The sequence below is a fragment of the Hippocampus guttulatus genome, chromosome 12 (genome assembly GCF_054856545.1).
Source record: "Hippocampus guttulatus isolate MCC_2025c chromosome 12, RoL_Hgut_1.0, whole genome shotgun sequence".
Lineage (NCBI taxonomy): Eukaryota > Metazoa > Chordata > Actinopteri > Syngnathiformes > Syngnathidae > Hippocampus > Hippocampus guttulatus.
In genome coordinates, this window is record NC_141272.1 from 17,934,355 (window position 1) to 17,958,704 (window position 24,350).

At 45.8% G+C, this 24,350-nt stretch overlaps 1 protein-coding gene across 1 annotated transcript; it reads right to left on the bottom strand.

Annotated features, from left to right (window-relative positions):
• Positions 1–5,838: 5,838 nt before the first annotated feature.
• dhrs13b.1 (dehydrogenase/reductase (SDR family) member 13b.1) lies at positions 5,839–12,224 on the bottom strand. Its single transcript, XM_086125242.1, has 5 exons — positions 11,983–12,224; positions 9,994–10,112; positions 9,771–9,894; positions 8,467–8,793; positions 5,839–6,208 (listed from the first exon to the last, which is right to left on the bottom strand). The coding sequence occupies exons 1-5, from the start codon at positions 12,107–12,109 to the stop codon at positions 5,949–5,951; spliced, it is 957 nt and encodes a 318-aa protein (XP_085981368.1). The 5' UTR covers positions 12,110–12,224; the 3' UTR covers positions 5,839–5,948.
• Positions 12,225–24,350: the final 12,126 nt, after the last annotated feature.

Here is a 24,350-nt window from a genome sequence, read left to right on the forward strand (position 1 = left end):
CCAATCGCAGGGGACACATAGACAAACAACCAGCCACTCACACCCCGGGATAATTTAGAGTGTTCCATTAACCTGCCATGCATGTTTTTGGACTGTGGGAGGAAACCGGAGTACCCTGAGAAAACCCACACAGGCACGAGGAGATAATGAAAACGTCACACAGGAAGGCCGAAGCCAGAATTGAACCCTGCAGCTCTGCACTGTGAGGCCGACGTGCAAACGAGTCGACCACCTCCTAGTTCCTCTCAATGCAAAGCATCAATGGCTTGACTCTGAGCCCCTCCCGGATGACTGAGCTTCTCACCTTATCTCTACACAGGAGCTCGGACACCCTGTAAAGGAAACTCATTTTAGCCACTTTTATCCTGATCATATTTTTTTTAGACATGACTCACAGTTCATGACCATAGGTGAGGGTACGAACGTAGATCGACCGGTAAATCGAGAGCTTGCCCTTCTGCTCAGCTCCCTCTTCGTCACGATGAACCACTATAAAGTCCGCGTCACTGCAGACACTACACTGATCCACTTGTCCATCTCACATTCCATCATGCCTTCATTCGTGAAGACCCCAAGAAACCTGACCTCCTCCACTTAAGGCAGGATCTCATCCCCGACCTGGAAAAGGCACTCCACACTTTTGGCAACTGAAGACCATGGGCTCCGATTTGGTGCTCCTGATTCTCATCCCAACCACTTCACACTCGGCTGCGAAGATCACGGCTTGAAGAAACAACCGTAGCACATCGTCTGATTAAACAAAAAACAACAACAGGCCTACATTTATCTCGCACTCAAACAGTAGGCTGTCAACAAAATGTCACATTGCTGTATTACTATGATGATTTCACATGACATTTGTTTCCACAATAAAATCACTTCTAGACAAAATTGGGGAATTAAGTTTTGTTTTACTCAATTACATGGAAAACTAAAATCTACTTTCCACAAGTGCTGATCAAATAACGAGCAGCAGTGAATTTCTCGACCTTCCCATCCTGACAGAACTCCGAAATTCAGCTGGGATAGGCTGCAATCGTTGGACATTTGCACCACTAGATGGCACACTTTCCTAAAGTACAGTACGTGACATTTAAAATGGTTAATGTCAAGCACTGAGCATGTTTTTTGGTCAAACCTTTTCCATGATACTGTAAATGACCCTTTGATTCCATTGTTAATGTGTTTTGTGTGTTATAAATATGTAAAAAGAGATAATTTGATCAAAGAGTTCAAGTGAAACGCAAAGGTTTTCAGAGCTACTTCAATGTTATATCCAGCAGTGTCACTCAGAACCCCCTAGAATATCCTCAAAGCCCTCAAAATAATTTGGTAGGGTTTTTTTTGTTTTTCTTTTTATTGAAAAAAATTATATCTATCCATAGCTATCTATATCTATCTACCTATATCTATATATATTTCTATCTATATCTATCTATATCTATCTGTCTCTCTCTCTCAAGAGAGATAGATAGATATAGATATATAGATTGATAAATATAGATATATAGATAGATATAATTTTTTTAATAAAAAGAAAAGATAGATATAGGTATAGATATACTGTATATGTATATATAGATACAGATATATATGTATATATATTATCAAATTGTTTGAAACAGAGAGAGAATACACTTTATCCTTATATCCATTATGTGAACCTCATGAGGGTTGGAGCCTATCCTCCCAGCTGAATTTGGGGAGGAGGCCGGGTACACCCTGAACTGCTTGCCCAGATAAAACTCACGAGGTGCATGGGGACAACATGCAAGCTCTACACAGGAGCTTGCATGTTGAAGGTCGCAGGTTGCAGTCAGAAGGTTGGGGCCCGTACTCACACCCATGAGGTGAAAAAAAATATATATATATACTTACACATACACACACACGTGTGTGTGTGTGTGTGCGCGTGTGTGTGCGTGTGTATTATTTATTTTTCATAAGGTAGTTGCTCCTCATGCCCTAATAATAATTTCTATCATCGCAGTGGTTGTTGCTCAGGCACTGATGATATAACAATAAGAAGAAAATAATGAAAATACCAATTCAAAGACTTTTCAAATTAAAATATCCAAGAGCTGCTTTACATTGGCATTCAGCATGTCGTCGGTGCAAAGTAAAGCTGTGCGATGCCTGAAATTTTGGTAGCGAGCAGTACCAAGTAAATACTGGAGCCAGTATAGCCTGTTTTAGGTTTCTAAAATATCGTAATTTAAATCCATCCATGATGTGATCCGCTTGTCCTTACAACGATCACGGGCATGCTGGAGCATATTCCAGCTGTCTTCCGGCAGGAGGCGGGGGATACCCTGAACCGGCTGTCAGCCAATCGCAGGGCACATAGAGACGAACAACCATCCGAACTCGCACTCACACCTAGGGACAAGTTAGAGTGTTCAATCAGCCTGCCATGCATGTTTTTGGAATGTGGGAGGAAACCGGCGAAAACACAAGCAGGCCCGGGGAGAATTTGCAAACTCCACACAGAGAGATGGAACTCAAACCCATGACCGCTGCACGTGCTAACCAGTCGCCCACCGTGCTGCCCGTAACTTAAATCATTTATCCCACTGATTAAATAGCATGTTGTAACAACATTAAATGTATTTGATGGATTCGTAATGATGCCACAACAAAATATTCTCACTGGAAACATACCTGGACTCTTGATGTAAATCGTACATGTAGTCGTGATCTGTGGAACCTGTGTCATGGGCGACAAGTGTGTCTCATTCGGCTATGCATGCGCTAAAGGGCATGCGTGAGGAATCCATGAGAAACCAAAAAGAAATCAATAGAAAGGATCGATACAAGCTCTTTGGTATCAATTTGATACCAAAACCCACCTAAGTATCGATTCGATTGATACTTGGATCGACATGCAGAGCCGAGTTTTAGGCCTTCCTTGTCGCACAGCCCACATGCTGTTTGTTGATGAGAGAGAGGGTAAGATTGAAGCCTCCAGTATGTCTCAGATATTTCCTGCTTCGTGAATTACCACAGCCAAAATGCTGCAGTATCGGAAATGGCCCAGAGCAACGGAAAACGGTGGAGAGGGTAAAATAAGGAGGAAAGTAATGAAGCTGTTGGCTGTCAACTCACAGGTGCCAATTTGAAGTTTTAAAAAAATGTAATAATGTTTACATCTTGGCAATTTTTGTATTCAGGTTGCTATGTTGCTATTTTCTTTTACGCACTCACTGGTTGGATTTGATCATTTATTTAGAAATCTGACACGCAAGATGGCAACAGCCAACCACAGTGATCATGAGCATATGTTTTATGTTGAGGGAAGAAATATAATCTGTGCTGTATGTTCCACATACAGCACATTTGACAATAAAGTTGCATTCAATTCAATTCAATATTAAGGTTATTCAATTATAAATTGATGATCTTGGCGGGCACAATCAGTGATGAAAGTTGACTTTCCTGAAAATTCTGGGGGAAAAAATTACACACACTGTATATGTACTGTACACACCAGTGGCGGATGCTGGTCTGTCAAGGAGGGGAAGCTCAATTTCGGGCTACATCATTAAATGTGTCCGTTTATTTATACCTGAATTCTACTCTTCGCTCCTTTTCAAGAAAATGATCTGTGACCCTGTCATACCAACAAGGAGTTTTTTCCAGGGATTTTACTGGGGTGATATACTGTAAGTCACTCTGCGAACACAAGCAACTACAATAAAACACACCAGAAATAAAAGATGAATCTGTTGCTAGTCGTTTTTAACAAAAGGAGTGTCGCTAAAATGATTAGAATAAATCTCAAGATCAACTCAGAACAGAATGCGAATTGAACAATTGCTCACACGGATGCCTACACTAAAAGGTCGGTGATTGGCTCATTTCGATGTCAATTAAACTGGAACACAGACTCAGACCGATCATCCAATCTGATGCAGAAAAGCTGAGCGTCCGGTACCCGCCCACTGCCATCCAGTCCCAGAGACACCGAGCGTCCATGGGCGGGACAAAAACCAGTTTGTATCCAATGACTTGTCTCCGTTCAACGCATTGGGACAACCTACCCTAAACTCTCGCGACGCTCAGCGTCAGGACAGTAGACGCTCAGCAGACGCTCAGTGTCCACCGTTTACAGCACAGCGAAGCTGCGGGGATGAATGAGAAGCAGTGGCGGTTCTGGGGGGGGGGGGGGGGGCAACGGGGGCCAGTGCCCCTGTAGCACCGATTCTGGCCCCCCCTGTGGCCCCCCCTCCGAGCGCAGATTACGCAGTCGTGCCGAGTCGCCGACGCGAAAGGTGGAACCAAAGTGCGTGATTTAACATTCTAGTCGGACCCTTTAGTGCGCTGCGCCATTTAGAAATGAGCGGGAAAATGAGAAGCAGTCCGCAGAGAAGGAAATTACCACGACACGAGTGCTATTTGCGTGTGTGTGTGCGCGTGTGTGTGCGCGTGTGTGTGCGCGTGTGTGTGTGCGCGTGTGTGCGTGTGTGTGCGCGCGTGTTTGTGTGTGAGTGTGTGCGCGCGTGTGCGTGTGTGTGTGTGTGTGTAACTTTTTTAGTCTCCCTTTTTATTTTAATTTTTATTTAACAGGATCAATATATAAGACATTGCCTTTTAAAATTTGGATCATTATATGCATGTAAAACATCTAGCCTCAGTGTATTTGCAATTTTTGTCCCCGGCAGGCTGGTACCATATCATCCCCTGGCTTGAATATTCTCAACAGACGTATTGTTACGCTTGCAGACATTTTAGCCCTCCTAATACTGTTTTTTTCTCATCACTGTAATGTTATGACTACAATTTCAAAGTCTGAAGAAATAAAAAGTCAAGTAAGATTTCGAATCTGTCTTTTTAGCCCTTTGTTGAATGTGCCCCCCCCCCCCTCCAATCAAAACCCCTGGCCCCAGCCCGGCCCCCTCAGTGAAATTGATCCAGAACCGCCCCTGATGAGAAGGGAGTCGCGTCCTAACCAGTTCGAAGAAGTTGATTTGAAACAAAAGTTGAGCACGTTGTAGCGCATAATTATTCAATGACATGTACACACAATGAAATTTACATTCATATATGATCACTTATTCTTTGACATTTTAGGGGAAGCTGAGCTTCCCTTGCAGTCCGAGAGCAATCGCCACTGGTACACACACACGCACACCTAGCCGATCACGCATGAATTAGTTTACACAAAACGCTATTCAAATTCTCAGCATTCAATGATTAATCTTCCTTGTGTGTGCACACGTGTACCCTTTGTGGCTTCCGTTCTCGCCGAAATTTCGAAATCTCCGAGATTTGGCGAGGCGAGGGTATTACTGTTGTGGCGATGCCACTCGAGCTACGCGCGCCTCAGCAGTAGATAGTCCGCTGCTCTCTGCTGTGCGTGCCTCAGCGCAAACATGTAAGCAAGCGCGTCTTTTGATTTCAACCAATCAGCGCCGACGCAACCGACGTCACACACGACAACAGCGAAGCTAAGCTAGCCGAGACAACACTCAAAGTCGGACGAACACGTTTTTCTGCCAATCTGTTTCCCTTTTTGTCCAAATACGTTTTTTACGACAACAACTGTCTTGTCCACGGCGTCTTTTATTCGTTCCACTGGGGTTTAGCAAGTGTGTTTATAAAGAGACGAAAATCTCTTTACTGTTTCTAGTGTTAGTGCCTCAACAAGGCTACGCTCGTGAAAGCAAAACAACGAACTCAAACGCGTGTTCGTTCAATGTTGTCAACTCGTATCTGGATTATTTTAGGCAATTTTTCCTCAATTCTCCAGAGAAATTTTCATTAAAATTTGAAAATCCGGAATTCCCGGAAAATCCGGAGGACTTTCATCTCTGCACAATTGAATGAGCAAAACCAAAACAAGTTGTTTGCCTTTTAATCTGGACACGAAGGCTTCTGTGTCAGGAGCAGTCAAGCAATAACAACGAAACAGAACATTATACTGAATTCGCATTCACTTGGGAATGAATTTATGCAAGACCACACATTCGCTCACTGATTTCCCACAGCTTCTTAGCTGCACCATCATCCTTTGCTTTCGAATAGACTTCTCGCACTGTACAGTTGGAGAAGTAACGCCCACTGAGTGGTTCAATTCCCTCTTGCAGAGCACAGTGCAGTGTGGTCTGGCATCCCTGGACAGTGTTTTTGAAGAAGAAGGTGGTGATGGGCTTCATGATGATATGGGTCAATATACTGGCGTTCCTGGCCAACTCAGAGTTGATAGCTCCTGCGGGGAGAAAACACGACAAAATGTTTTGCAGACACACAAGCACATGGCAACATGCAGTGGGGTATAGAGCTAAGATCGGTCCTAAAAAATCGAGCTCGACCAGAACCGGCCCGAGGGTATTTAAGTCCGACCCGGTCCGAGCCCGATCACTTAACTTGATTTGCAGGCCCGAGCCCGAAGCAAACCCGAGATTTCATGTTTTATGTGTGAAGACTGGGGAGGAGGAGGGGTGATTTCTGATAACAAAGCCTGTCTTTTGTAACGAAATCTAAGTTAAACAAGACTGTATAAAAATTTACATCTTTTATATTTTTCTGTTTCCGAAGAGGTTACATTAACCGACAATTTTCCATCAATTTTCCATTTTTTTTAAGAGTGGAGGGGGAAAATTTAAGGCCGTCCGTCATTTTGACGGGTTGAAAATTGGGCCGTAAACCACAGCAGGAGTACATCCTTAAGAATCTAGCGCGGCACTCTAAAAGAGAGAAACAGAGAGACAAAGATGAACAATGACGGGTGGACACTCAACAGAGACTGGAAGGAATTATTTGAATTGTCATTGCAAGAATTTAGTGCAGTACGTGTTGTGATGAGGCGACTTCTGTTTTTTTGCAAACCACGGTCTCTCGTGGCCAAAACTATTCACGGCCTTGAAACTAAAAAAAAAAAAAAAAAAAGGCCGACCCGAACCCGAAGCAATGATTGACATTTTAGGCCCGACATGACCCGAATTTCGGGTCGGGTCGGGTCGGGTGGCCCGATCTTACCTCTAGTGGGGCAGCGGTGGCTCAATTTGGTGCAAAAATTGTAAATAAATAAATAAATACCTTTTAGGTTTAATCAAATTACACGACAGAGTTTCAGTATAACCAAAAAGGGTCTTGTGTCTCATGTCAATGAGTGTCATTGAAAGGCTGAACACATTCAGCTCACATTCCAGGGACTGATAGCATCTGATCCAAAGCCCTTCAGGGTTAACTTGTCTGACTACTTTTGTCACTTGACACAACCGCCACTGCATCAAGGAATACAAAATGTCTTCTGTATCGTAACGAGCACACATAACAAGTGTCACACTCTCATTACCCCTTTACAAATACACACACACAGACACACACACACATATATATCCATCCATCCATTTTCCGAACCGCTTGATCCTCACTAGGGTCGCGGGGGGTGCTGGAGCCTATCCCAGCCGTCTTCGGGCAGTAGGCGGGGGACACCCTGAATCAGTTGCCAGCCAATCGCAGGGCACACAGAGACGAACAACCACCCACGCCCACACTCACACCTAGGGACAATTTAGAGCGTCCAATCAACCTGCCATGCATGTTTTTGGAATGTGGGAGGAAACCGGAGCACCCGGAGAAAACCCACGCAGGCCCGGGGAGAACATGCAAACTCCACACAGGGAGGCCGGAGCTGGAATCGAACCCGGTACCTCTGCACTGTGAAGCCGATGTGCTAACCACTGGACTACCGGGCCGCCCACACACACACACACACACACACACACACACACACACACACACACACACACACACACACACACACACACACACACACACATTCATATATATATATTTTTTTTTACACACACACACACACACATATACACACACAAATATATGTGTGTCTGAGACAACCAGAACAGTTTAGGTGCGATGGACTCAATGCACTGAGAATGAAGTGACCTGGATGAATGAGAATAGTCGCAGCCATGCTCGGGGTCACACATATATAGGTGTGTGTGTGTGTGTGTGTGTGTGTGTGTGTGTGTGTGTGTATAAAAATAATCCATTCATCCATTTTCTGGAGCCTTTCCCAGCTGTCTTCGGGCAGTAGGCGGGGGACACCCTGAACTTGTTGCCAGCCAATCGCTGGGCACACGTAGACAAACAACCGTACCCGGGGAAAAAAAAACAGGCACGTGATGAACATGCAACCTCTACACGGGAAGGTCGGAGCCGGAATTGTTTATATTTATAAATAATTATATATATATATATATAATTATTATATATATATATGTTTGTCTCTGTGTGCCCTGCGTGGTTAGATCCCATGTAGGCATGGAGAAGGTTGGCAACCAGTTGAGGGTTTACCCTGCCTACTGCCTGCCCGAAGAGAGCTGGGATAGGCTCCAGCACACCCGTGCCCCTTGTGAGGATAAGCGGTTTATAAAATTGGACGGATGAATGGATGGAGGGATATCTCTCATCAGAATGAACAATTATGTTCTCACTACTGACCTGGATGGAGGGAGTAGCATGTGACTTTGGTTCCTTGCAGTCTCTTGGCCAACTCGTGAGTGAAAAGGACATTGCACAGCTTGCTGTCAGAGTAGATTTGAAGGACCTCCAAGAAAGATGTCCCCAGTCCCAGAGCTCTGTGATTAGTTAGGCATTCAAAGTCGATTTTTCCAAAGTTATGTGCCAGGGATGACACATTGACCACTCGACTTGGTTGACACTCCTTCAGTCGGTCCAGCAAAAGGTTGGTTAGGAGGAAGTGGCCAACATGATTGATGCCAAACATCATGCCGAAACCATCCTCTGTTCGACCCTGCATATAAATTCCTAAGACAGAAACAGCAGAGCAGTACGTTTTCCTCTTTATCAGAATTTCCACAACAATTTAAAACATACAATCACGTAAATATAATTTGTTTGATTAGTGGACAATTATATTTTCAGTCTCAAAGAGAAATGCAATGTTATATTTGATTGGATTCTCATAATGTTATTTAATATTTTAAAGATGTTTGATGTCTACTATCTATTTTGACAATTCATGTCAATACGCTTCACAGTCATAAATAACTGCTTGTGTCTTTTTGCGATGCCAGTTTCAACTGAGTAATAGGTGGGTCTCTGGCTCATTTACTCTCATCCCAGCTTGGACAAGAGGCGAAAGTCTGAGACAACCAGAACAGCTTCGGTGCGATGGACTCAATGCACTGAGAATGAAGTGACCTTGATGAATGAGAATAGTCGCAGCCATGCTCTGGGTCACTATCAATGGAATTCAAGACGCTCTGACAGGCAATTTAATTCAGATTCATGCATGTGGCAAGAGGTGACAAGAAACTAAATTCTGTGCAGACACAAGAGAAAAACTGAAGCCGAAAAACACAAAAGGAATCCAGACGGCACGTTTCTTGTTGGGTGAAAACAATATTGGGTTCTCTGGCATTAATTCTGAACTGGATAATGAATAATAAACGGGGATATGTGGCCAAGAAACGCTTTTCACAAAAAACGGGGCTTGCCCTCCTCCAAATCCCAAAAATAATAATCATTTGAAAAAAAAAACATCTGCAAATTGTGGATGCTGAACAGCTAGTATGCATGGGTCCACTGTATATCTTAAATCTGAATAATTTGTAAACCAATACCCAAGAACAGATTTACTATACAAATGTGGCAGAAAGGTTTGATTTTTTTTTTAATAACCAAGAGCTGGCGCTTTGTTCCAGGTTCACAACTAAAGAGCAAAAGAGACACATCCACGGTGACAACCCTCAACGGCATGGAAGTGCAATGAATGCTCTTACCTGCATTGTTGATGAGAATGTCTAGTCTGGGTTCACTTCTCAGATAGTTTTCGGCAAAGCTGCGAACAGACTTCAGGTTCCCCAGATCCAATTGCATGAACACGACCTGATTGCTCCCACTCTCCTTTCAGCACCGATAAACAGGTTACATCATTGAAGATGCATCATCAAGACCATTCCTACAACTTTGTCTGCAAAACAAAGCTTGAGAGATTTTTCTTACCCTCTTGACATCTGCAAGAGCAGCCTCTCCTCGCTGACGACTACGACAAGCCAGAACGACTCTGGCTCCTCTTTTAGCCAAGTCGATTGCTGTAGTTTTTCCAATGCCCGTGTTGCTACCTTGGGATGACAGAACAACATGATAATCAATCCTACTCGAGCAAAATTGTGTTAGTTGAATTGGGAAGTCAATGTGAAAAAGGGAAAAAAGCATTTGTAATTTTTATGAGATTCAAGCAAAAAAAGTGACGGGATATAGTGGGGGTCGGCAACACGCGGCTCTCGAGCCGCATGTGGCTCTTTAGCGCCCCCCCCCCCCCCCCCGGCCAGTGGCTCCCTAGAGCTTTTTCAAAAATGTTTGAAAATGGAAAAAGATGGGAGGGAAATATATTTTTTTGGTTTAATATGGGTTCTGTCAGAGAACAAACATGACCCAAACGTTAACGTTTTCCGATGCTATAAAAATGTGTCGAATAAATATTAAATGTCAACATTTCGTTAACGAATATTTGCATCATAACCTGCGACACACGTTAACGAATATTTGCGTCATAACCTGCGACACACGTTTCTATTAGCAGGGCGGCATGTCAGTCAGGGGGCTGTTGTAAAAAAAACAAAAACAAAAAACACCGCTGCCTTTCATGTACAATTCACCGAGGGTACAGTACTTGCTAAGAATGGGAATCTGGGCGGCCAAGAGAAGCATTTTTAAACGGTACACGTGAGCTACGACAGTTAGCATGCTGCGAAAGTGCGTCCCATGCCTCGTTCATCTTAGCGGTCGTTATGGCTGTTGCTCATTACGGCATGCGTGTGTAAGTGTGTGCGTATGCGCGCGTATGCGGTAACGGGTCGATCGTGGGAGGTTGGTTGTTCGAAAAGTAGATCTTCCGTCAAAAAGGTTTGGGCACCCCTCCTCTACAGGATGAACTGCAGCGGGAAAAAAACTTTTAATCATGAATGCTCGTTGTCTATTTGTAGCCAACTTAGTCATGTTGATAGCAGGCTAATATAGCTCATATAGATACATACAGCATGTGTTGCCTTCATTATAAGGCTTTTTATTTTTTGCGGCTCCAGACATATTTGTTTTTTTTTGTTTATTCTGGTCCAACATGGTTCTTTCAACATTTTGGGTTGCCGACCCCTGGGATAGAGGGAGAGCGGCACGGTGGTTAATTGGTTAGTACGCCCGCCTCACTGTGTAGAAGTCTGGGGTTTGATTCCGGTTTGCATGCTCTCCCTGTGCCTGTGTGGGCTTTCCCCACATACTCCAGTTTCCTCCCATATTTCAAAACCATGTAGTGTAGATTAATGGAATGGGTTGCATATGGTCTACCGGTATATTGTCCCAAGGTGTGAGTGTGAGTGTGAATGGTTGTTTCTCTGTGTGTGCCCTCCGATTGGGTGCCAACCGGTTCAGGGTGTCGCCCGCCAACTGCCAAAAGTCAGCTGGGATCGGCTCCAGCATGCCCACGACCCACGTGAGCCTAAGCGGCTCGGATGGATGGATGGATAGATAGTAAAAAGGGAAAGCAAGAACTGTTTGGAACTCAGCATTTGTAGTCCAAGTCATATCCTAACTCTCCATAACTTGTCTTGGGTTGCTTTTTCGCCTGCTGTTTGATTAGAGAAAATAAATAACTTACCATTAGCCCTTCCACACTGAAATGAAAAATTTTGGAGCCGTTGGATTTATTTAATTTGGACATGTACACTGGTTGTAAATGATTAAAATGTGTTAAACTAACATATCCTTTGAATATTTTCAAGGAAAACAGTACAAAATCACACCGGTTTACCACATTTTCTTCATGTACAACCAAAAGTGAAGTACTTTTTTTTTCCAGGTCATAGTCTGAAAGTAGCAACATTCATTTTTTGAACATTAATACAAAATTAAAACACATTTGAATTGTAAACCCTGATTGACAGTGGAAATAACTTCCGCAGTCCCAGTTGAAGCCAAAGTAAAATATATTCTTACCAGTCACAATCACGGTCTTCCCATTCAGCTTTGCTTTGCTCGTGCACTGCTTTCCCTTCACAACAACGTGACGGTAAATGTAAGCGGCCCCGACAACTACACCCAAAACCAGCAAGGCAATAAACATGTTGCTGTTGTTGTTTGAGAGACTACAAGAAGAATAAATGTTATAACTTGAGTTGGCAAAGAACTTCCTTTGCTCGGAGACGTTAAGAAGACTGACTTGTCTCAAATGTTCAAACAAACACACCCATTTCCTGCCTGGGCGTGACAATGTTTTCCTTGTTTGCAACCCACAGCAGACTGGAAGGACCAGAAATCAGCAACAGACAATAAAGCAATGTCAACAAGTTTAGGGTCACGATATGAAAGGTGAGTTTGCTTGTCACAAGGGCTCGGCTTGGATGAGAAAGAAAGATTGACAGTTTTTATCTCAAAAGGCAATGGAAATTCAAAATAATACTTTTCTTCAGATGGAACAGGGGCCTTAGTCAAGGTGGAGGGAATTATGAACAGTTCCAAATACCTCTCATCTTTTAGATGAGATTAAAATATAGATTATTAGATCAGGGCGGCCCGGTAGTCCAGTGGTTAGCACGTCGGCTTCACAGTGCAGAGGTACCGGGTTCGATTCCAGCTCCGGCCTCCCTGTGTGGAGTTTGCATGTTCTCCCCGGGCCTGCGTGGGTTTTCTCCGGGTACTTCGGTTTCCTCCCACATTCACAAAACATGCATGTCAGGCTGATTGAACACTCTAAATTGTCCCTAGGTGTGAGTGTGGGCGTGGATGGTTGTTCGTCTCTGTGTGCCCTGCGATTGGCTGGCAACTGATTCAGGGTGTCCCCCGCCTACTGCCCGGAGACGGCTGGGATAGGCTCCAGCACCCCCCGCGACCCTAGTGAGGATCAAGCGGTTCGGAAAATGGATGGATGGATTATTAGATCAATTAATGACAGATCATAATGAATTAATCTCACAAATCTTTTTAATCGCTTGACAGGACTAATATATACATATATATATATATATTAGAGCTGTCAAACGATTAAAATATTTAATCTAATTAAAAATGCAACTGTCATAATTAACTCAAATGAACTAAAAAATTAATCGTGATTACTCACACATTTTTTATCGTTTCTGAATTTCCTTGTCCTATTTTTCCCAAATTTAATGCTCTCATCAACATGGAATCACGAATCAGTTTTCTATGTGCCAAATGCAAATATTTACTGAAATAACAATTTCGATTTTCAATTTTACATGAACATTTTTCACTTGGAGCAGTTATTCACACATAATCTCTCACACAATATTACTGTCCTTCAATAACAGTGAAAAAAATATTTTGTCACACAACAGCTGCTTTAACAGCTTTTTTTATGAAATCAAAACAGAGTAATATAACATTATAAAGTGCACATCTAAGGTAAACTAGTACTCAGCCTATAGTGGATTTAAACCATGGTGGCATACTTCGTTTTTCTCAAGTTTGCTTTGAACACAACAGTCTGTTTCTGTATGTTTGTTGAAGAATAACGAGACACTGGACACCAGTGTTCGTTATGTGCCGCTGTATTCAAAACTGCCGGCCGTACAAACAAGCGCACGCACTTCCCCCGTGCTGCTGGGGCAAACCATTCTGGAAGGCTATGTTGATTGTGTTGGTCCTTCTTGTGCGGAAGTCTCTCTACGGTTTTGTGTAGACCTCATTTCGGATGACTACACTTAGTTCGATGACAACACTAGAGACGTTTTATTTTCGCTAGGTCGCTACCACTGCAGCGCACTGTCACTGTCAGACGAACACAGAGAAGCTCAACCCGCTCTATTTATATGGACACAGAACACTGTAACCTTCCACACAAAATAGTTCCAAACAAGTAACAATCGCGTCAGTGGCATACATCGTATACCTGTATGATACAGAGAGAGAGAAGAACAGGTAACTTTGGTCTTGTCAGTGGAGCAATCTGGCAACTTTTTAAAAGTAAACTTTCCATTCATAAACTCTTTAAGTATCCGTTTTTGGTGTCTCGCGCTGCAGTGGCTGGCAAAACAGACATGGGCGTGGACTTCTGCAGCGCGCTTGTTGTTTTGTTTCTGGTGTATTTATAGAGCAACGTAACATCCGCTTGTGACGTATGTCTCGCGAGAAAAAATTTAATCCAGTTAAAATTCATTTAAATTAATGCCAATAAAAACGCGCTAAACTGACAGCTCTAACATATATATATATATAAATATATAAATATATGTGTGTGTGTGTATATAGGCAACGTGGGTCCCCCTTCTCATGGGCTCACCACCCATGGGAGGGGCCAAAGGGGTCGGGTGCAATGTGAGCTGGGCAGCAGCCAAAGGCTGCAGAAGCTAGCTCTAGGGACGTGGAATGTCACCTCTCTTGCAGGGAAGGAGCCCGAGCTGGTGTGCGAGGTAGAGAAGTTCCGACTGGATATAGTCGGACTTGCCTCCACACATAGCCTGGGTTCTGGTACCAGTTCTCTCGAGAGGGGTTGGACTCTCTTCCACTCTGGAGTTGCTCACAGTGAGAGGCGAAGAACAGGTGTGGGCATACTTATTACCCCCCGGCTCAGTGTCTGTACATTGGGGTTCACACCGGTAGACGAGAGGGTTGTCTCTCTCTGCCTTCGGGTGGAGGGACGGGTCCTGACCGTTGTTTGTGCATATGCACCAATCAGCAGCTCAGCGTACTCACCCTTTTTGGAGTCCTTGGAGGGTGTGCTGGAGACGACTGTACTCCGGCTGGGGACTCCCTTGTTCTACTGGGGGACTTCAATGCTCACGTGGGCAATGACAGTGAGACCTGGAAGGGCGTGATTGGGAGGAACGGCCCCCCCGATCAGAACTCGAGTGGTGTTTTTGTTATTGGACTTCTGTGCTCGTCACGGATTGTCCATAACGAACACCTTGGGTGAAGAGAGGGGCAGAGCTGTCAATTGATCACCACCTGGTGGTGAGTAGGCTCCGATGGTGGGGGAAGATGCCGGTCCGTACTGGCAGACCCAAACGTATTGTGAGGGTTTGTTGGGAGCGTCTGGCGGAATCCCCTGTCAGGAGGAGTTTCAACTCCCACCTCCGACAGAGCTTTTCCCATGTTCCGGGGGAGGCGGGGGGACATTGAGTCCAAGTGGACCATGTTCCGTGCCTCTATTGTTGAGGCGGCCAATCTGAGTTGTGGCCGTAAGGTGGTTGATGCCTGTCGTGGCAGCAACCCCCGTACTCGCTGGTGGACACCAGCAGTAAGGGATGCCGTCAAGCTGAAGAAGGAGTCCTATCGGGCCTTTATGGCCTGTGAGACCCCAGAGGCAGCTGACGGGTATCGACTGGCCAAGCGGAATGTAGCTTTGGTGGAGTGGAGGAAGGCGTGTTGGTGGAGTTGAGGAGGTCTTCGAAGTACTGTGCCCACAGGTTCACAACGTGAACCCACTGTACACAGTGTTCGTGGTGCACTGCTTCCCCCTCCTGAGACATCGGATGGTGGACCACAATTTCCTCGAAGCCGTCCGGAAGTCGGCTTCCATGGCCTCACCGAACTCTTCCCACGTTCTGGTTTTTGCCTCGGCGACCACCGAAGCTGCGTTCCGCTTGGCCAGTCGATACCCGTCAGCTGCCTCTGGGGTCTCACAGGCCATAAAGGCTCGATAGGACTTCTTCTTCAGCTTGACAGCATCCCTTACTGCTGGTGTCCACCAGCGAGTACGGGAGTTGCCGCCACGACAGGCACCAACCACCTTACGGCCACAACTCAGATTGGCCGCCTCAACAATAGAGGCACGGAACATGGTCCACTCGGACTCAATGTCCCCCGCCTCCCCCGGAACATGGGAAAAGCTCTGTCGGAGGTGGGAGTTGAAACTCCTTCTGACAGGGGATTCCGCCAGACGCTCTCAACAAACCCTCACAATACGTTTGGGTCTGCCAGGACGGACCGGCATCTTCCCCCACCATCGGAGCCTACTCACCACCAGGTGGTTATCAGTTGACAGCTCCGGCCCTCTCTTCACCCGAGTGTCCAGAACATACGGCCGCAAATCCGATGATACAACCACAAAGTCGATCATCGAACTGCGGACTAGGGTGTCCTGGTGCCAAGTGCACATATGGACACCCTTATGTTTGAACAAGGTGTTCGTTATGGACAATCCGTAACGAGCACAGAAGTCCAATAACAAAACACCACTCGAGTTCTGATCGGGGGGGGGCCATAGCAGGAAACTAAATTTACAGATATTGTCAAAAATAAAAAGATTTTAAAATACTCAATAAAATGCCACCCAAATTACGCTGTGTGGTCTTAAACAAGTCTGTCCAATAAATTGCGCAATGTCGCAGTTTCATATAAGACACCAACCACACAATAACAAAACAAACTATTCTTTGAAAATAAAGTGAACAGATCATTTGCATTTTGAGAATAGGCTATACAACAGCAAATAACTGAAAATGTTGAGCAGCTGAGATTGAACGAACTTTAGTGCACGAAGTTGACTACAATGTGCCATGATAAATTGCAGGTGAGCAGATTTATTTGCTCACCTGCAATTTTTGTATCTTTGTCATTTTATTTCGTTAGCATTAATTTAATGCTAACGAAATAAAATGACAAGACGAAATGTAAAATAAAATTCATTTACTCACCAATGTAGTGCCTGTTCACTGAGCTGCAGATCTACGCGAGTGTCCCCAAACGTTTTTAAACGCACCATAGCTTGTAAGTGCCCAGCCGTGCTCTGATGTTTCTTTGCTGCCTTGGTAAAACAACTTAAATTGGTAAATCCAGTGAGGCTCCAAACACCAAATCGGTCAGTTGCAAACAATAGGCATTCCCAGCAGTACAATTTGCAGCGTTTCTCAGAGGCTGTGAGCCACGGGTACTGTTCATAATTGCTCGTCTGAAAATGACAGACAAACCCTTTTCCTTGCTGGGACAGTCTAGCGCAGGAGTTGGGCGACCTCTTTGCACATGATCCACCTTTTCGTGGAAGGTCCGTCTTGAAAATTGTGTGGAAAGTAGTTCTCCAACCAGATCAACGTCTTCTCCTTCGGCCATTTTGGGTTAAAATGCAGCGATAGCTCCCTCGAGCAGGCGCTAATCCAATCACCGAACGCGCATGTCCAGTCTCAACGTAAGCCCTTCTAGCTGGCCCTGGTACGCAGACTCGTGATCTGATTGGCTATTGCAAGCTGACTGTGCCCGTTCACTTACAGCGCACAGGGGCCTGCTCTGTTTAATCTGAAGGCCCCGAGCAAGTTTAATTTACCTGGCAACACAAGCTAGCTGAAAAATGATTGGTTAAAAACTCTACCATAATAAATAAGTTGTTTATCGAGTGGCTTTCAATGTTGAAAGCCACTCAACTAAATGGAAATAATATGACGTAAAGAATACAGAGAATAATTTTGTTAACATATTTATGAAAATAAAATAACAAATTAAATTTATGTTATTCTCAGAAAAGTAAATTTATTAAATTTATTAAATTTATTCTCAGAAAAGTAAATTTATTAAATTTACTTTTCTGAGAATGTTTAGGCCAGCAGAGAAGGCCTTGCTGGCCTTGACGAAACGCCACTGAGTTTAAATATCTTGGGGTCTTGCTCACGAGTGAGGGCACGAGGGAGCGAGAGATCGACAGGCGGATCGGTGCAGCGTCTGCTGGGATGCAGACGTTGTATCGGTCTGTCATGGTAAAGAAGGAGCTGAGCCAAAGGGCGAAGGTCTCAATTTACCGATCGATCTACGTCCCAACCCTCATCTATGGTCACAAGCTATGGGTCGTGACCGAAAAACAAGATCCCGGTTACAAGCGGCCGAAATTAGTTTTCTCCGCAGGGTGTCCGGGCTCTCCCTTAGATATAAGGTGAGAAGCTCGGTCATCCGGGACGGGCTCAGAGTAGAGCCGCTTCTTCTCCACATCGAGAGGAGCCAGATGAGGTGGCTCGGGCATCTGATTCCGATGCCTCCTGGACGCCTCCCTGGTGAGGTGTTCCGGGCATGTCCCACTGGCAGGAGACCCCGGGGACGACCCAGGACACGCTGGAGAGACTATGTCACCCAGCTGGCCTGGGAACGCCTCGGGATCCGCGAGGAAGAGCTCGAAGAAGTGGCTGGGGAGAGGGAAGTCTGGGCTTCCCTCCTAAAGCTGCTGCCCCCGCGACCCGACCCCGGATAAGCGGTGGAAAATGGATGGATGGATGGATGGATGGATTGATGGATGGATGGATGGATGGATGGATGGATCTGTGCCCCTGTGGTGTTTTAAGTCAGACTGCGAACACAAGCAACTACAATAAAACCCACCAAAAATAAAAGATTAATTTGTCGCTAGTCGTTTTCAACAAAGAGAGGGTCACTAAGATGATTAGAAGAAGTCTCCCGTTCAACTCAGAACAGAATGAGAATTGAAAAATGCTCCCACAGATGCCAACACCAAAAGATCGGTGATTGGCTCATTTTGCTGTCAATCAAAAGACATTCAGCCTCAGACAGATCATCCAATCATCATGCAGAAAAGCTCAGCGTCCGGGCCAGCCCATAAACGCCCACTGTCCATAGACTCCCAGAGACGCTGAGCATCCGGTGGGTGGGACAAAACCAGCACTTATCCAATGAATCGTCCGTTTCAATGCATTGGGACAACCTCGTCTGAACTCTCTAGACGCCCAGCGTTCACACAGTTTAAAGCGGGAACGAATGAGAAGAGAGTCGCGTCGTAACCAGGAATAAGAAGCTGATTCGGAACAAAAGTTGAGCGTGTTGTAGCGCATATTTAGTCAATGACTTGTACACACAATTGTATGTACACACATATATTTGATCAATTATTTTTTTGACATTTTAGTGCAGGGGTGGGAAAACTTTTTGGCTCGGGGGCCGCATTGACTCTTAAAATTTGACAGAAGGGCCAGGTTAGCATGAGCTATGGTACATTAAAAAAAAACCTGCATTTGTTGACAGTCCATATCAAACATCAACAGAACAAAAGCATGAAAGTACTGTATTAATATACTTTTTTAAATGACAAGAGTGTTGTTGATTACCTATTTTAGCCTGTGCATTGCTGGAGATGGGTTGTGATCAGATCAGTAGAAGTAGAGCGATACAGAGGTCCTAGGTGGTCGAAAAGACCCCCCCCCGTGTTCTGCAACTTCAAGTCAATGCGCCACCTGGCGGTGAAATGCCTGTCATTACAAGTCCAATTGAAATGAATGCAATCATTCACATCGAACCTTAATTGTGGACCAACCTTCGGCGGGCCGGATTAAAAAGACCAATGGGCCGGATTCGGCCCACGGGCCATAGTTTGCCCACCTCTGTTTTAGTGGAAGCTCAGCTTCCCTTGCAGTCTTAGAGCAATCGCCTCTGATACATATATATATATATATATATACCAGTGGTCCTCAACTAGAAAGGCTGTAGGTCCACTTTTTTATTTTTTTTATTTTATAAGACCAAGGTCCGGTCCCATGCACGGCGGTCATGGGGAGCAGGGCTATATGCCAATTTAGTATGGTCAAGCCAAGCTTATACAAATCAACACTCCTCACAACCAACCAATAATGGGGTGCATGAAAATAACAATTATTCACTTTGCCAGTACACAGCAAATAATGAGAGGTATTGTGTTGAGGCAGAGGAACTCTTTTATTTTGTTAAGTTGTGCCTGCTTAATAATAGAAATAGCCCTTTTAGGGAAATAAGATATTTTTACTTTAACTTTGTTAAACAGTAGTTGTCTTTTTTCCCCTTAATTTAACAAAAGCAAAACAAAATACTCATTTTACCAAAATAAATACTAAACATGAAAACAAAAATATTATTTTCATTTGTACAATTCCCCTTTTCACATCCCCTCTGAAATCACTGAAAAATATATCAGAAGAGGAGTTAAGAACCATTTTAAATACTGACACAAGGGAGCACAGGAATGTGCAGTGCTGTTCTTCCACTAAAGGTGAATGCAATGTCTGAGGCATGCAAATATTATTTGAGGACGCCATTGTGATGTTCATTTACCATGTTGCGGTGTTCTGCTGTTAAACAGCTGCAAAGATCCCCGGGTAGACGGGAGCAAAACTGCACACAATCTAAACCTCCCGCGATTCGTCTTGTCTAATTGTCTGTGTGCGGCTCTCCTGTGCTGAAGCTGTGAGCACACTGTGGCGTCGCGCATGCGTCTGTTTCCTGACACAATCATCCATTTTGAATGGGTGACGCTTATGTATGGACACACCTTAAGTTCAGAGGAGCCAATCAGCGCATCGTATATGCTGACGCTTATGTATGGGCACACCTTAAGTTCAGAGGAGCCAATCAGCGCATCGTTATCGCCGACATGCCCTGTTCAGCCAGGGTCTCCAGTTTGTCAAACATTATACACACACAGTCGCGCTGCTGCGTCCTCTGCAATACATCTGTTCGTGCACGCAAATAATAAAACGGATAATTTTAACAAGCGGTAATGCGCAGATTATAGTCCAAAAATATAAAATGTATCACGTAAAAATCACTTTATAATTTATTATTTTATACAATTTGCGGAGGGTCCGGACAGAGGAGGTCGGCGGTCCGGTGGTGGATCGCGGTCCGCCAGTTGAGGAAGACGGATATATACAGTATATGTATATATATATATATATAGAGAGAGAGAGAGATCCAGTGCAATCCAGTGTTTTCATTCCATTGGTTTTGCATTATTCGACCAAAACTACCTTGTAAATTAATTACCGGTACTCGGCTACATGTGTTATTAAATCTTGTTTCGGGCCATCTTCTAACCTCAATACTGATTTCTGTCTCCCTCACTAATGTATATTGTGGGTCAATACAAAAAAAAAAATGCTGACACGTGTGCAGATTCATGTTCACCGCCAGGTAACGTGGGGACATCTAGTGTTGGCTGTAAGTGCCACAAGTCGTTCCATTCAAACGTACTTGTCGTCCACAGTCTCCCGTGCCCTTATTTTAGGATTTTTCCTCCCTGCAATTTTTTCTTCAACTAATTTTCAGCGATGGGAGGCGATGTAGGTTTCGTTGTAGAGGAGTTTCACTGTTGTGAAATGATTTGAGCAAATCGTATTTGCTTGTTCGACTAGCGATGCCTGCCCACAGCACGGCGAGCATACACGGAGCATGCGCAGTTGTTTGGAAGTCCGTCAGAGGTACACATGGTGTATTCACGTTCCCTCTCCGACCACGACAGCAGTCCAAAATAAAGAACCTCTATTCTTTCCAGAAGTTGTATTATTGAACGAACCCGCTTGCACAATTCGACACCGATAGTTCCGTTCAAACTTCCTTGCCGTGGACGGTCTCCCGTGTCCTTCGATTTTTCCAGACAACAAGTAGACTTTGTACAAGTAAGTATTTTTCAGTAGCAGGAACCGCACTGGTATAGCTCAGTGGTTACTTCACCGTGAATCAATTCTACCACAGAATTCGCCTCTTCTCTATCCCTACGTGCGATCGAACCACGGGTGCAGTCCAGTGTTTTCGTTCCTTTGGGTTTTTTTTCATCCTGAGACCAAAATTACCATGTCAATTAATTACTCTGCTAATAGTGTTATTAAATCGTGGTTGGGGACATCTTCTAACCTCGATACTCATTTATGTCTCCCTCTACCCGGAGCATGCGCAGTTTGGAAGTCCGTCAGAGGTACACATGTTTTCACGTTCCCTCTCCGACCACGACAGCAGTCCAAAATAAAGAACCTCTATTCTTTCCAGAAGTTGTATTATTGAACGAACCCGCTTGCACAATTCGACACCGATAGTTCCGTTCAAACTTCCTTGCCGTGGACGGTCTCAGTAGCAGGAACCACACTGGTATAGCTCAGTGGTTACTTCACCGAGAATCAATTCTACCGCAGACTTCGCCTCTTCTCCATCACTACGTGGGATCGAACCACGGGTGCAGTCCAGTGTTTTCGTTCTTTTGTTTTTTTTGTCATTCTGAGACCAAAATTATCTTGTCACCTACTTACTCGGCTAACAGTGTTATTAAATCTTGGTTCGGGACATCTTCTAACCTCGATACCGATTTCTGTCTCCCTCACGAATGTCGGTCGTCGGTGAAGGCCCTCGTTATCGAGGAATGCGGCCCCCATGACAAGGCGACGGCTCCTGGTGCTTGTGTCTCCGATGACTGTGGAGGCCCAGTCTTCCCCGAAAGCCCTGCCCGCAGGATTGACAGAAGTGGGTTGGGGGGCCGGGCGGTTGCCGGGCCCTCTCCTTCCTCCGCGCTCGCCGGTCCTCCTCCGCAGCGACGCGTCGAGTCTCGAGGACCCGGGCCCCGCCCCGCACAGCCCCACGCCAGGCCGCCCGATCCGCGGGCAGGTCAGCCCACTGTGCCGGGGGAATCCGGCACCGCTGAAGATGACCCTTTAGCTGGTCTTTGAATCGTCTTTTCGGGCCACCGCGGGGACGGGTGCCCTCCAGCAACTCCGCGTAGAGGACCTGCTTCGGGAGACGGTCGTTGCTCATCCGCTGCACGTGGCCAGCCCACCGCAGTTGGGCCAGGGTGATCATGGCCTCGATACTCGTGAGGCCAGCCCGGGTGAGGATCTCATTATTAGTCACTCTCTCCTCCCAGGAAACGTTGAGGAGAGATCGGGAGAGATCGGAGTCGTCCTTGGTGGAACCTCTCGAGCCTCTTGATGCTGCTCCGATAGAGGGTCCAACATTCGGCGCCATAGAGAAGGGTCGGGAGGACGACAGACTTATACACCATGATCTTCGTGTTGGTGGAAATGGCGTGATTCCTGAAGACCCGACGACCGAGCCGTCCAAAGGCTGTGTGGGCTGCCTGGATACGGTAAGTGAGGTCCTCCGTGAGGCCGGCGTCCTCCTGGATAATGCTGCCCAGGTAGGGGAACGCCGAGACCTGCTCGATGGGTTTGTCGTCTATTGTGATTTTGGGTGGACGATGGTTCAGGCGGAGGGTCTTTGTCTTTTTGGTGTTGACGGAGAGGCCAAAGGTCCTGTACGCCGCGGCGAAGCCGTCCGCGATGAGCTGGAGGCCCCCGGAGGAGTTGGAGACCGCAGCATTGTCATCAGCGTACTGGAGTTCGCTGACGGTCGTGACCATGGTCCCGCGCCTGCTCCTCAAACGGCTGAGGTTGAAGAGCGACCCTTCAGTTTGGTAGCGTAGAGTGATTCCGTGCTCCTGGACAGGGGTGACGTGGTGGATGAGCGCGGCAATGTAAAGGCAGAACAACGTCGGCGCCACCGTGCAGCCCTGTTTGACTCCGGTCCGAACCGGGAATGGGGGAGTCATTTCACCCTGAGTCAGGACGCAACCCTTCATGCCGTCGTAAAACATCCGGATGAGGGATATGAATTTGGGGGGGCAGCCTTGACGTTCCAGCACTTTCCAGAGTGCTGCTCGGGGCACAGAATCAAACGCTTTGGCCAGATCATAAAAGATGGCGTGGAACTCCCTCCGCTGCTCTGGGCACTTCTCCAGGAGCTGTCTGGCGCAGAACACCATGTCCGCGGTTCCCCTTCCTGGACGGAAGCCCGCCTGGGACTCCGGAAGAACCCGCTCAGCGAGACAGGTGAGTCCGTCGGCCAGTATACGACAGATGAGTTTTCCAGCAGTTGACAGCAGGGGAATTCCACGATAGTTTCCACAGTCGAGTTTGTCGCCCTTCTTGAATATCGTGACGATGACGGAGTCCTTCAGTTCCCCAGGCACCGTCTCCTCGACCCAGCATTGAAGGATGAAGGTGTGGAGGCGGGTGAGGAGATGTGCACCCCCAGCTTGTAAAAGTTCTACGGGGATGTCGTCGACTCCAGCAGCTTTGTTCTTCTTCATCCTCCTCAGGGCTCCGGAGATCTCCCGGAGAGTCTGCAGCACCGTCATCCAGTGTTGCACGGGGAGCTGGGGGACAGGATCGAGGAAGCCGTCTATTGCACATGTCGGACGGTTCAGGAGCTCCATGAAATGCTCCTTCCATCGCTGGTGAGTATCCTCCTTTTCCTGCAGGATTGTGCCGTCCTTTGCCTTCACAGTCATTGGAGGACTGTGAGCCGGACTGTGGGACTGGAGGAGTCACGAATGTGTATTGTCGATAAACAATATTGCTGACGTGTACGGATTCATGTCCACCACGAGGTGACGTGTGAACGTCGAGTGTTGGCTGAAAGTGCCGTTCAAACGTCCTTGTCGTCCACAGTGTCCTTATTTTAGCATTTTCCCTCCCTGCAAATAGAATTTTCTTTAACAAACTATTTTTGAGTGGTAGTAGCTGCACTGGTGTAGCTCAGTGGATACTTCATCGAGAATCAATTCTACCGCAGAATTCGCCTCTTCTCTATCCCTACGTGGGATCGAACCACGGGTG